The sequence below is a fragment of the Brachyistius frenatus genome, unplaced genomic scaffold, assembly GCF_029030835.1.
Source record: "Brachyistius frenatus isolate BFR_SWC_R1_liver_20210118 unplaced genomic scaffold, ASM2903083v1 Contig_124, whole genome shotgun sequence".
Lineage (NCBI taxonomy): Eukaryota > Metazoa > Chordata > Actinopteri > Embiotocidae > Brachyistius > Brachyistius frenatus.
In genome coordinates, this window is record NW_027210723.1 from 356,881 (window position 1) to 369,836 (window position 12,956).

Genomic DNA, 12,956 nt, shown 5'->3' on the forward strand with positions numbered 1-12,956 from the left:
AGCCCTAATACATTTGGTCTATCCCAGGATTATGATAGGATTAGCACAATCTCCCCACATAACACTGCAAACACAAAAACAGGGAAACTGTAAGGCAATGCATATGAACCACTAATGCATTCTGTAAATACTGTAATTTCTATAAATAGCTCTAACTATTGGAAATACATCTCTCATACATTACACATGAAACATGGTGTGTTAAACAGCTACCTCATTAGTCTGACTCGTAAACAATTGTTTCAAATGCAGACGTTTTTCTTTAATGAATGACAGTCTGCTGTAGATGCGTTCAGACGTTCCTGGCTAGTTTAACTTCCATCTTTTTATCCCAGTAAACCGTGATACCACGATGCTCAGTCACCTTGTGCTGCCCCAGCTGCATCTTGATTTTGTCTGGATCATTGGCAATTTCCACGTCAGAGTCCAGAGTCTTCTCAGATTCATCCAACCACTCCATCAGTTTATTGAAAGTTTCATGGAACTAATGAAAGATTCAGAAGGGGGGAAAAAAAAGCATCTTAAAATGGTATGATTTCACTTGATTTATCACCAAGTCCAGCTTAATGTTCACGAGGTTTCAGGCCCGTACTAATTAAAATGCTCTAATAGAATTCAGATAGAATATAAAACAGGCATACTCTATTATTTCCAGAGTTTTCCAATGATAACAAAATTCCTGATAGCAGTGAAGCTACGCCTGTTTCAAACTGAGTATAAATTTGCAAAGGACAGTACCTGTTTCGCCCTCTTTCTGGCGTCATCCAGCAGGCGACCTCGCTCCACAGACCTCTGCACCAGCTTCTCCCAGCGGCCCTGCACGCTGAGCAGCAGGTTCTTGATCAGGACCACATCCTGTTTCTGACTGAAGTACTTCAGATGGGTTCCTGTCTTGTCCAGTTCAATGATGTGCTCTCTGTGGGAGTTCACCTCTGTCACAAACATCTGCACAAACATAGAACGGTGGAATTAAGGGTTTTCACTTGGCAGTGAAACTTGGTAATATCATTCATGTGCTTAATGTCTTTGTTCAGAATGACAGTAACAGATGTCATTAAGTCATTGTTGGATTGAAGTTAGAGAAGAATGGTGTAATAGTAAACATAAACTTGATACCACTACTAACAACAATTTTTCACTGACTAAACAAATCAAAGCATGAATAAAACCAAAATTGGATGAAATGGCATCAAACTGGCATCTCAAATACAGTTTTATTCCATGAATACACAAGATAATCATGCACACACATTAAAAAGAAATTTCACATCATCAGTATTTCATTTTGTTTCAGAGGCTGTGCAGCCACCCTCTCTGTACTATACAAACATTACCTTATGCTCATCAATCTGAAACATGATGGTATCCAGAATGAGGGAAGCAGGAGAAACCATGTTCAGCGTCTGCTCTGCTTGGGTCAGCCAGTTGATGAAGTCCTGCAGAGAGTTGTGGAAATCTGTGGCCAGTGTTAAAGCTTCTTCGAGTTTCGCCTGTGGAGACAAAACAAAACAAGGTTAAAGTAATTCTGTACCTTCTACAAAAAGATCAAAGAGGACTTTCATGTATGTAACCCACAACTCATATTACACTATTCAGTGATGCACAAAGACATGTTTGGTTGCTATGCTACCAGATAAAGAAGGAGAAAAAACAATTATATTTCAATTGTGCCAAACAGAGGAAGTTAGAATCTCTGGAGGGAGTGATGGTGAGGTAGAAAGGAAATGATGAGGTTTTAATTGAGTAACAAAAACTACATCATTGAAAAACATCCGTTTTCCACAGCCGAGTCCAGCAGCTCCGGCTCATCACATGACAGTAAACACAATGTTAATAACATTACAGACCTGATGACACACATGAGTAATAGTGTGTTGTTCTCGTGTAATGTGGGTCATGTTGAGTGTCTTGCTAAATATGGAACGGTCAGAACTTAATATAGAAAATTAGCAGAAAACACTCTGTTTTGTTTGAAATATGTATTCAAGCCACTTGCCTACAGGAGCATCGCATAGCCACAGAGAGTTTGGCTGGCAACTTTGTGCAAGATTTATCAGACTTTGAATTACATTACATTTCATTTAGCTGACACTTTTATCCAAAGCGACTTACAATAGGTGCATTTCAACCATGAGGGTACAAAACCCAGAACAACAAGAATCAAGAAAATACAATTTCTTCAAGAAAGACAAACTACAAAGTGCTATCAGTAAGTGCCATTTTAAGCGCGACTAAAGTTCTACTGTTCAAGGTAAAGTCGGAAGAGGTGTGTTTTTAGTTTGCGGCGGAAGATGTACAGAGTTTCCGCTGTCCTGATGTCGTTGGGGAGCTCATTCCACTATTTAGGAGCCATTTAGGAATTCCTGGGAACACGACCAAAGTAAATAGCAAAATTTTACAGCAAAGATTGAGACAGTCAGAATGAGGAGCATCCAGTCTGGAGTGAGAGATGCCTTTTTGTAATGTAAAATTATGATGTTTATTTATTGTAGCAACAGAAGTGTGAAAATGCTGTTCCTATCAAGATATGTCGTAAATAAGAATTTTAAAAGACAAACCCGGTGACCGACTGTCTTTATTTTGGCAAACATATTAGTTGAACTCAATTATTTATTTTACGCACGTGTCAACTCTTCTCTCTGGAAACACACAACCCACTGTTGTTCCACTTAGACAGCGACTACACTGCTGTGATCTACAGTGTAACCGCATCCTGTGTGTCTTTGCCAGCACTCTGTCCTGACACTATTCATTATCAGAACTGGGATTAGAGGCTTTCAGCCGCAGAGTCATGGCTCAAGTGTGTGTCAGCGATCCCTCACCGGGACCTAAAAACCTGAAGTGGTTAATCACTGAGCTCAGAGCAGTGAAAGACGTTCAGTGACTCTCTACCTTTCTCTCAGTGACCTTCGCCTGCACTGCTTCCCATTTCTCCTTCAGGTTGCCGAGGTCCTGCTCTGTGTTGCTGTCTGGACCCTCGGGCATCAACGTGAGCAGCTGGTGACCCTTGTTCTGCAGCTCTTTATACAGCTCCTCCTTCGCCTCCAAGGCAGAACACAACTCCTGGAAGAAAAACAGACACAATGGCATGAAAAGAGTGATGCTGTCATCAAACCAGCCAAATTACAGGTCGAGACCGTTCTACTTTTACTTTTGGATTCTGCAGTGTTCAAAGCGCATGTAATGAACTTGTCAGTGGTTTGTCCAAATCTAGTCCAAAAATGGTGAAAGAATGAGCGTGGCGAGGCGTGCTGAGACTCTCAGAGCATGTTTCCTACAAACATTAAAACAGTATAATGTTACTAATTTGATAAAAGTTATTGCTTTCAAGTAATCCTTCTTGTTTTTGGTTCCATGAAATGTCACTATGGGCGCTCCTTCATGGAAAGCTCACTGTGAAAGTGTTTCCATTACAGCAAAATAAAAACAAAGAAGGAAAACATTCCTAAATTCATTATAGTCAGACATGGCTGAATCAATTTGAAACACTTAAAAGGCTTTTTGTCGTCTTCTGAAGGGGGATGCAAGTAGAGCATTTTGCAGTGTCATTTAATTTTCACACTTCAGATAAAACACAGAGGAGACACAGTCACCTCCTTGCAAGCCTGCCATCTGTATGCGGCCTTTTCATATTGTTAAACACATACCAGATGGACGTTAAGCTGCTCCCGGGCTGTGTCTGGTAAGCCTCCCACAGCCTTTGATGCCAACAGCTGACGTTCTGTGTCTTTCAGCCACTGCTGCATATCTTCTATCTCACCATGGAAACCTTGGGCCTACAACACAATACAACCTGAGTCAGAACAAAAGGTGTTTCACACACACTCATTGTTAGTAACCTACAGCTCGGTGAGGAGGATATCTGTGTTATTATTAATTCCTTGCATTCATTTAGATACCAACATTGAATATATAATGTATTCAGCAGTAATTAATCAAAGCCTTTAAAGTGAAAACAATCGAGTGATTCACAGTTGTTGCTTTTCTTTTAACTTTTAGATTTTAACTTTAAAAATTTACTGCATACTAAAATGATCCTACTAAAAATTGATATTTTGGCACTTTAACTTTTACAGTCAATGAAATCCATATCCTAAAAAAAAAAAACTCTCAACCCAGGGCAGACTATGTGCCTGAAGAAACTTTTCTGACATTTCTTGGACAAAAATCGAAATCCAAGAAATATGTCAGTTCCTCATATCCTTCCTCAAATCAAAGCACTCCTCCTAAATGTCAGAGTTATGAACAGAAACGCCACAGGCTGCAAAACAAATGAGGAGGGGGAGGAGCTAGTAATAACGCCTCCCAACAGAACTTTAGGACTTTGACAGGACATATTTGTTCCCCCTGGGAGAAAAGAATGAGTCTCGACATATTAAACACTACATAACAATAAATCAGCCACAGGTTTATCAACTTGCTGTGAACGTGATTTGTATACCTGAAGCAGAGAACTTTCCAGTTGTTGCTTCCTCTGCTCTGTCTTCTGCAGGATGTCTTTCCACCTCTGGTTCAGATTCTCCAGTTTGCTCTGCAGACTAGAAGCTTCCTCTCCAGCACTTGACTCCACCAGATCATTACCAGCTTTGTTCACTGTCTCAACTGTTGCCTTATGAGCAAACACATCATTCTGGAGAACCTGTGGCAATAAACCAGCCAGAAATGGCAAGATGTTGGGTGGATGATATTAAGCACAAATAGCACAATAAGATCTGAATAGAAGTGCTGAAAACATGATAAAACAAAGTTGATTTTTACTGGTCGACACTGAGTTTGAGTAAAACACTGTGGGAACAAATTGTACCCTAATTTGTGTCAGTCTTGTTCCTTTTTCGATGAATAAATAAAATGTACAATGATTCTTAAAGTGAAACTGCTTGATGAAGGCAAGGTTTTCCATACGTGGTGCTTGGCGAGCTCTATCTCGATGGCTTTGGGGTCTCCTCCGGCATTTCTCTGTTCATTGAGCAGCTCCTCAGTGTGGCTCATCCAGGCCAGCAGCTCATCCAGTGCATGCTGGAACTGTCCCAGAGCCAGAAGGCCTCCCTCCAGTTTGTGCTGGATTAATGACAGATTAAACCATTAGATATTGCTGTGAGAAAAATTAAACCCTTGACCGGCACACAACTCATTCCACGGCCTGTTCACGCTATTGTTGAGTCTGGTTTCTAGTCCACGAGTCGCGACTATTCCATTTAAATACCAGTACATATCAGCATTTAATTTTGTTACATCAGTTTGATTTTGCAGCTTTCCCTCAACTTGCTTCCCATTTCTGACCTGCCGGCTGATGATCTTCTCATCCAGGTTTTCCCACAGCATCTTGAGCTCAGACATGGGCTCCTGGATGGCGCAGCGATCGGCCTCCTCTGTCACCTTCTTCAGCAGGAGGCCTGCCTGGTGGTTCAGACGCTCCATCTCAATCTGCAGCTGGTACGCTTCTCCTTTGAACTCCTGAGTGGTGACACCCAATCAGTCAACAGAAGTACAGAATCATATACAATACCAGCGTTGTCCTTTCAGCACACAATTTTTTCTTACAATAGATCAAAGTATTTACTTTATGAAGCTATTGTAGCTGTACAAAACAAACCAACAAGGGCAGGGTATGACTCAAGAGCGCAGAATAAACACAACTGGTGAAAAATTGCAGTGAAGTTAAAGAAATTATTCAATAAGCCATTTTACAACCTCTATATTATCCTGCTGTATATATAAACACAAATGGTAAAATGTACCAGACTGTACCTTTAGTTCCACAATCTGCTGCTTGACCGTTTCCAGGTCTGTGCCTACAGGTGACATTGAATCCATTTTGCTCTCCAGAATATCCACCCAGTCAAACATACCCTGCGTACAACGGGGGAAACCATTGTTACAGAGAGAAAACAAAGCTCAGTGCGTGGGGACTCATGTTTCACATGTAGTGTCATGTTATGCACAGTTGGTTTGTGCGGTTGACAAATCAGGTAAACATACACAATGAAAATGAAAAATAAGTCCTGAACTTGAATACTATCGCCTTAAAGAAGTGAGAAGAGGCTATTTAAGCTGAAGGCAAATTAAACCAGCTGTGTAGAAGATTTGTTTTGGGCCATGAAAAGATCTTAGAAGAACTTTACACACAAGTTAAAGTGTGAGCCAAATATAGCACAAGACTGTGGTTGGTGTTTATTGTTTCAAAATTAATAGGGCTCTCATAAAATCTTGTGTCACTCGAGTGAAATTCACTGTAATCTGTGGTTTCATCTGAAAGCCTTAAAAACTAACTGGCTCACTGTGTGTGTTTAACTTTCGAACACATAAATATGTCTTAGACGAACAAGTACCTGTATATAGAATACAAACAAGCAATTGTTATTGAAGTTATATATTTTATAACAATGTGGGATATATTTTTGAAGAGATTCACCAACTCAGAATTTATAAAAAATAAAACCCTAACTTGTAAAGTGTCTTAAAGCAGTGATTAAAGTACCTGCAGGCCATCTTGGAACTGCACAGCAGCCTGCATGGCTTCTTCCAGTCTCTCTACTCTCTCCTTCCAAGACTTATTGAGATTCTCCCACGCTGAATTCACCTGGAAATATAACATGAATACTTTATCTTCATTCACATGCAGAAAACTGTAACTGCACGAAAGTATCAAGTGAAAGATGAATAACTGTCATCTTTTACCTCATCAACACTTTTCTTGATCACAGGTTTATCGGGTTCCCCGCAGGCAGTCATCAGCTCTGCACCCTGGTTTCGAACCGCATCCAGCTCCTCTTGCAGTCCATCTATCTCCTCTTTAAATCCCTATCAAAATTAAAAACATTTTTTAAAACAAAGAAATGCTCCACGCTCACTTTGAATTATCTAATGGTTGATTCAATGACTTCATTCGAAGGATCTCTCTACCTCCACAAATTCCTGCTGCTGTTTGACGACTGAAGGGTCGACTCCTGGCTCTTCCAGCTCCCTCAGCAGGTCCTGGCTGTCCTTGATGGTGACGATGAGGGCGCAGTGGTCACACCAGAACTTGTCTGCCAGGTCCATCACATCGAGCAGCTTCGCCTCGCGCTCCTCCAGCAGGGCCTGGATGTCGCTCCACAGGAACACCATGTGGTCCAGTTTGTCTTGTACAACTTGGACAGGGAAAAAAGTCACAAGCGGGATGAATACAAAATAAATCAAACTAAAATCTCATAAACTGACAGATCTTGAGCCACGGTTTTGAAGACTTTTGCTTGCTTTGATAAATGGCAGTATTACCGTGAAGATTTGGCTAGCTAGTGCATTAATTATATCCCCTGATACTTTAGTAAAGGACTGCAAAAGAGAAATGAAATGAAAATTTAACAGATTCGATGATGCAGTGTATACCATACCTTTGGCAGATATGTCCTTGTGTGCTCCTTCGGATCGTGCGATCATCTCTTCACCTCGTTGCCTCAGCGTCTCATAAGAGGGCTGCAGTTTCTCCAGGTCCACAGAGACAACCTTATTTTCAGTAATCTGCTCCTTGATCTTGTCCACTTCCACTGAGATGGACGGAGGCTGGCGCAGGCGTTCGGCGATCCGTTCCAGTGATTCCAGCATGGGGTCGATTTTATCATGGAACTGGAAAAAGAAAAAAGGAAACACCTCAGTTTGTATTTAACATTTATGATATGGCTGAGAAAGTGTTTGGCTCTTCTGTTATGGGAAGACTACATATTCATAACAAGAAACATATTCATAACTTAATATAATATAATTTGATTTAATTTAAATTGGGAAATCCATTTCCAGACATAACTTTTTGTAAATAAACACCAGTGTACAAGGTAGAGCTCAAACGATCAGTCAACTAACAGAATTGTTTTTTCTCTTTTGATATTTGAGTTATTATTTCAATTAATTTTCAAGCAAAACATTCCAGATATGTAGTTTCCAGCTTCTCAAATTTGGAACTTTTTTTTTTACTTAATAGATATTTTAATTAGTTATTAATTGATAGTAAAAAAATATATATATAATTTGTTACCACCTAAATGCAAAATGATCATAATTCAGAATGTTTTAGATGGTAAAACATGGTCATCATGTGATTCTGGTACTTATGATGTGAATTTGGACCACATATTATAATAACTGTTGGTAAACCAACTTAATAAACAATAGCTCCTTACCTGAGTGGACTTGGAGGTGGCTTCATCCAACGTAGCAGCTCTCTGCTTGACATCAGCTTTGAGTTTGGTGTAAAGTTGATCAGTCACTGTGTATTTCTCCCTGATGGGAACTCCCTCCACTGGGCTGAGTTCAAGTAACTGAGGTCCAGTCTTGTTCATCTTGTCGATATGGGGCTTGTGCTCAGCAATGAGTTCTCGCATTTGCTACAGAGGATATAACATATTTAATTTAGCTTTTTCATCATCTGAATTAATGTGTTGTATCATACATGTGCCCTAGTTGGCTTCTTACCCTGAGCTCCTCCTGCTGAGTCCTGAGTGTTTCGTACTCGATGGAAGGTGGGGGCAGCTGGCTGAAGGTCTTTAAGGTTTCTTGAAGCCACGGCCACATCTCTTCATAGGTCTCCCAGAACTGAGTGGCCAGAGACTGGGCTCGTTCCAGCTGCAGGCAGCGCTCTGAATTCAGCTGACTGACGACGCCATACTTCTCCAAGAGAGTCTGCGTCTTGGCCTGATTGAAAACCAAGAAAATCCTATAACTTTTGCACATTTTCTTAACAAAGGATTGCTTTTTTTGAAGTAAAAAAAAATCTTTGTTTACCTTTAACATTTCTTTCTCCTCTGTGTTTTTGCTGTTCATGATGGCCTTTCCTGTTTTCACAATCTCATCCACAGCATCTTTGTGCCTCATGATGTCCATGGAGAAAATCTGTAAAACCAGTAGTAAGTTTTGGCTGGACGCTACAAAACAAACCTGTGTGTACTTTGTTTAAATCGAGACCTGTGTCTGTCCACACACACACACACACACACACACACACAGTATGTAGGGCTAACCTTCTGTGCTTGGAGCTGGCCTGTGGTTTGGTCCTGCTCCAGCCTGATCTCGCCCATCGACAGCAGCTTCCTCTCAGCTTCAGTCAGCCAGGAGACTTCAGCGTCTGCAGCCTGTTCAAACTATAAAGAAAAAGAAGAGGAAGAATTACATGAAAAGAAAGAGAGAAAGCCAAATGAGAGAAAGCTGCTTAGGAACTTCTCTGGTTTACCTGCTGTGACTTGAGTATGTCAGCGTTGATCTGGTCGACCTGCTGGGTGACAGTGTCACAGACGGCTCTGTAGCGCTCATTATCCTCAGTCACCAGCTTATCTAAACCCTCACGAGTGTTCCAGGGGATCTGATCCAGGAGCAAACTGCTCAGCTCATTCAGCTTGTCCAACAAAGGTTTTTGGTCTTTGGTCTCTTTCAGCAAGGCCTGGACAAGATCACATGACATGCAGAAAACACTATTTGAAAAGTATTAAACGCACAGGTGTTTTTCTCTGTAGAGGAGCTGACTGAGTGTCGATACAACATGGAGTATTTATTTAGGAGCAAATACACAGTTTGAAGGTAGAAAGCCTTACCTTCTGCCGGCTTTCTGATTGAATCAGCTGCTCGCCCGCATGTTCCTGATCAGCAAAGTTGTTAATCTCAGCCTCTGTTTTCTCCAGCCAGGAGCTCAAGTCCTCATGAGTATGCTGCAGCTTAGCAGAGAGACCTAAAACCCGCTCCAGTGTCTTCAAAACATTGTCACTCAAAGAGTTTATCTCCGCATACTTTGTTTTTATTCCATCCAGTTTGCCTTGGATAACAACCACCTCATCACCTATAAATAGAAAGTAAATAATGAAATACAAGTTGAGTGTTTTGCTGTAGATAAAGGATGTACAGTATGCTGCTGGCTTGGCTAAACTTAGAGCACAAGATCATCGACTTAATGGAAATAAATTAAGCAGAATCCTGTATGATTTTATCAGTAGCTTTCTTCCCAGAGTTAGAAAAGCAGATTTGATATGACTCTACTAATTATAACAACAGACCTATTTACATGTATCTATATCTTGGGTAGGTGAGGAAACATCCTGAATTTGTCACTGGTTGTTTGGTAACCAAACACTGATAGTACGACTCCAGGAAGTTACTTTATTAATTACTGAGATTTAAAGGTGCAGGTAGGTTGATTCGGATACCCGTACACAGAACCAGGCTGCCTGTTACCCTCTTTTTCCAGCTTTTGTGCTAAGCTAAGCTAACTGGTTGCTGGTAGTAAATATGAATATGAATATTTATCGTAGAGACCTGACAGAATCCATTTTCTCATCTAACTCTCAGCACGAAAGAAAGAAAGCAAATAAGCAAATGTCAAACTATTTTTTTTTTAATAAATTGGCAGACAGGAAACTGACAGTTATTTCTGAAAATTACCTTTCAACAAATGTTGTCATTTCCACTCAAAAAAAAACTTTGACTACTGTTAATCTTAATTCATACATGCCTGTTGTTTGCTTCAGCAGTTCCATCCCATTAGAAATAGCTTGGTCAACATTCTTCTTTCTCAAATCAATGTCACTTTGTAGTGCCTGAAAAGACAAATACAACTTCAGAGACACGAATTGAAAGTGGCAAGAGATGCTCCACTTTAAACAATGAATGACACACAAATCAGTAAAGTAAACTGAAACATGATTGATGCAACTTAAATGAAAGGACAACATAATGCGTGGCCTGAGGAGGAGTGTATACCAGTTGTTCTGCCAGCTGCTTTTCAAGAACATCTATTTTGTAGTCCTCCACGGACACTTCGCTCAGCCTCGAGTGCACCTCGCTGAGCCAGTTCATGAGGGCCACTTCATCCTCTCCAAACAGCTGGGCGTTTGCCAGAGCTTGCTGCTGCATCTCGGCTTTCCTCCTGCATCGCTCCTGGAGCTCTATGTAACTGGCCTGGGTGATGTCCAGTTTGGACTGAACAAACTCCTTCTCGTCCACTGAGCTCACAGCTTTGAGCATTTGACCCAGACTGACGGCCTGAAACAGGTCTTTACTGTGATTCATAATCTCCTCCTCTAAGGCCTGAGTGCAGGGGATGGGAAACGGGCCAAGAAAATATGAAAACAAACAGAAAACACAAACAGAAAACAAAAATATGAAACTGAAATGTAATAAAAAGTGAAATGGGAAATAACAAAAAGCACAAACTTAAAGTGAAAAGTAAAATGAATTAAAATGAACTGAGCAGAGCATATGACAACATGTGGTATTGATGTAACATGATGGATATTACCTTATGCCGAGCGATCTGATCCTCCAGCTTTGATGTCTCCGTGCCAATTGGCTCAGAGTTAGCAAGGTGTTTCTCTGTGGCTGTAAGCCACTCGCTCAGGGGCTCCAGAGTCTCGTGGAACTGCTGAGTAACCCCTAAGATGCTCTCGAGCTGCTTTTGCCTGCCACATTCATGAACATATTGACAATAGTGGATTAGGAACAAAGTCATCCCTTGTAAATGGACAGTGACATTCTAGCTGACATTATTGAATGCAAGTCAAAAAGTCCCTTTTAATTTACTGTCATCATTTAGTGTCATTACACTTTTCTGTTGGTGTGAAAGCAGGTGAATGTGCAAACTGTGCGAATACTTTCAATAAGAGTTGCATCTCCTTTATGATCATCTTTAAAGTAATAGTCTGAAAGTTTGGGAAGTATGGTTGACCAATTGATTGAGCACTTTCATTTCTTAGGCTCCTCTAAAGCTCAATAATAAATATATTATATTATGTTAATAAACATGATGTATCTTAGTCATTTAATTAGTAAAAAAAAAAAAAAAAAAAAAAAGGGTTATTGCTAATCCAAGCTATTCAGGTACAAGCTATAGATGAATATTTATTGTACATTTTTATATTTCATCATATATTTATTGTTTTGTTTAATCCTTGGCAAAAAAGTAAATAAGTGCATCTCCTGAAATGTTGAACAATCCCTTTTAGCTTCAGTAGAAGGAACGTAAAGGCCTTAAGGACTCTGACATTGGAAACAATTTTAAATATTCCCAAATGAAGGTAAAAACACAAATTCCATGCTTCACGTCTTTGGAAATGTTTCCTTAAGAACATTTAATTCTCAAACGTACTGAAGTATTGCATTCAAGAGTGTGTTTTACATTACAGGTGTGTATACGGACCTGTTTTCAGCTTTCTTGAGCAGGGAGTCCCACCTCTGCCCCAGGCATTCAATCTCTTTTGCGACCTTCTCCTTGTCCACAGACTCTGCCAGCTCCGCGACCTTCCCTCCTTCTTTTTTTATGAGCTCCACTGTTGGCTTTCGGTCATCCAGCAGTCTCTGTAAGAGCTGTCAAAGTTCAAACAAAGGAGGAGAGTTATTAGGCGCCTTTGCCTCACTTCACTTTAAAAAACAGTAAATCTACCAGGCACAAATTAGGTGTGCATTTAACATACAGCTTTGTGTACCACACTCATGCTTAACAATGGATGTCAATTAAATAAGATGAATGGCAAAGTCAGTGTTGCGTGGACTTTCTAGTGATGAAGTGTTAAGACTAAAATGCAGCTATTTGTGTGTTCTGCGAGTCCACGTGTTTATGTATTTGTACCACATAGTACTGACTTACTTTCTGCTCTTGGATTTGCGCCTTCACCACTTTGAACTCTGCAGAAGGAGGCTTTTGATTGGCCACAAGCTCCTCTGTATCGGTCAACCAGCTAAGCAGGGACTCCAGAGCATCCTGGAACCTCCCACAATGCAACAGGGCTTCGTGCAGCTGGGCCGAACGCTCCGCAATCTGCAGACCACATGGTAAATATAGATGTCACCTGTTTTAAGGCCAACTTAAACTGTGCCTATAACACTATAAAAAAAAAAAAAAACAGTAAGAACAAATGACTCATACTGCCTCATTATATTTTCACAAATGACTACAATTCAAAAGCAAACATCAACCAGTCAGACCGTTAATATACAACAAA

The 12,956-nt window shown here is 40.4% G+C and overlaps 1 protein-coding gene across 15 annotated transcripts in view; it reads right to left on the minus strand.

Annotated features, from left to right (window-relative positions):
* dst (dystonin) overlaps positions 1–12,956 on the minus strand; it is a 103,649-nt gene that overhangs the window by 11,684 nt on the left and 79,009 nt on the right. For 12 of the 15 annotated variants that reach the window (XM_069713963.1, XM_069713968.1, XM_069713966.1 and 9 more), the window contains 24 exons: positions 12,602–12,772; positions 12,155–12,321; positions 11,258–11,417; positions 10,720–11,046; positions 10,472–10,556; positions 9,561–9,802; positions 9,203–9,409; positions 8,994–9,113; positions 8,758–8,865; positions 8,449–8,667; positions 8,157–8,360; positions 7,374–7,605; positions 6,904–7,130; positions 6,679–6,801; positions 6,479–6,580; positions 5,749–5,850; positions 5,281–5,454; positions 4,903–5,058; positions 4,442–4,639; positions 3,648–3,776; positions 2,893–3,063; positions 1,335–1,490; positions 739–945; positions 365–484 (listed from right to left, as the gene is read on the minus strand). In XM_069713963.1, the coding sequence (XP_069570064.1) occupies positions 365–484; positions 739–945; positions 1,335–1,490; positions 2,893–3,063; positions 3,648–3,776; positions 4,442–4,639; positions 4,903–5,058; positions 5,281–5,454; positions 5,749–5,850; positions 6,479–6,580; positions 6,679–6,801; positions 6,904–7,130; positions 7,374–7,605; positions 8,157–8,360; positions 8,449–8,667; positions 8,758–8,865; positions 8,994–9,113; positions 9,203–9,409; positions 9,561–9,802; positions 10,472–10,556; positions 10,720–11,046; positions 11,258–11,417; positions 12,155–12,321; positions 12,602–12,772 (4,107 nt within the window). The remainder of the gene's footprint in view (positions 1–364; positions 485–738; positions 946–1,334; positions 1,491–2,892; positions 3,064–3,647; positions 3,777–4,441; positions 4,640–4,902; positions 5,059–5,280; positions 5,455–5,748; positions 5,851–6,478; positions 6,581–6,678; positions 6,802–6,903; positions 7,131–7,373; positions 7,606–8,156; positions 8,361–8,448; positions 8,668–8,757; positions 8,866–8,993; positions 9,114–9,202; positions 9,410–9,560; positions 9,803–10,471; positions 10,557–10,719; positions 11,047–11,257; positions 11,418–12,154; positions 12,322–12,601; positions 12,773–12,956) is intronic. The other 3 variants (XM_069713974.1, XM_069713976.1, XM_069713969.1) reach the window with 1 other exon arrangement.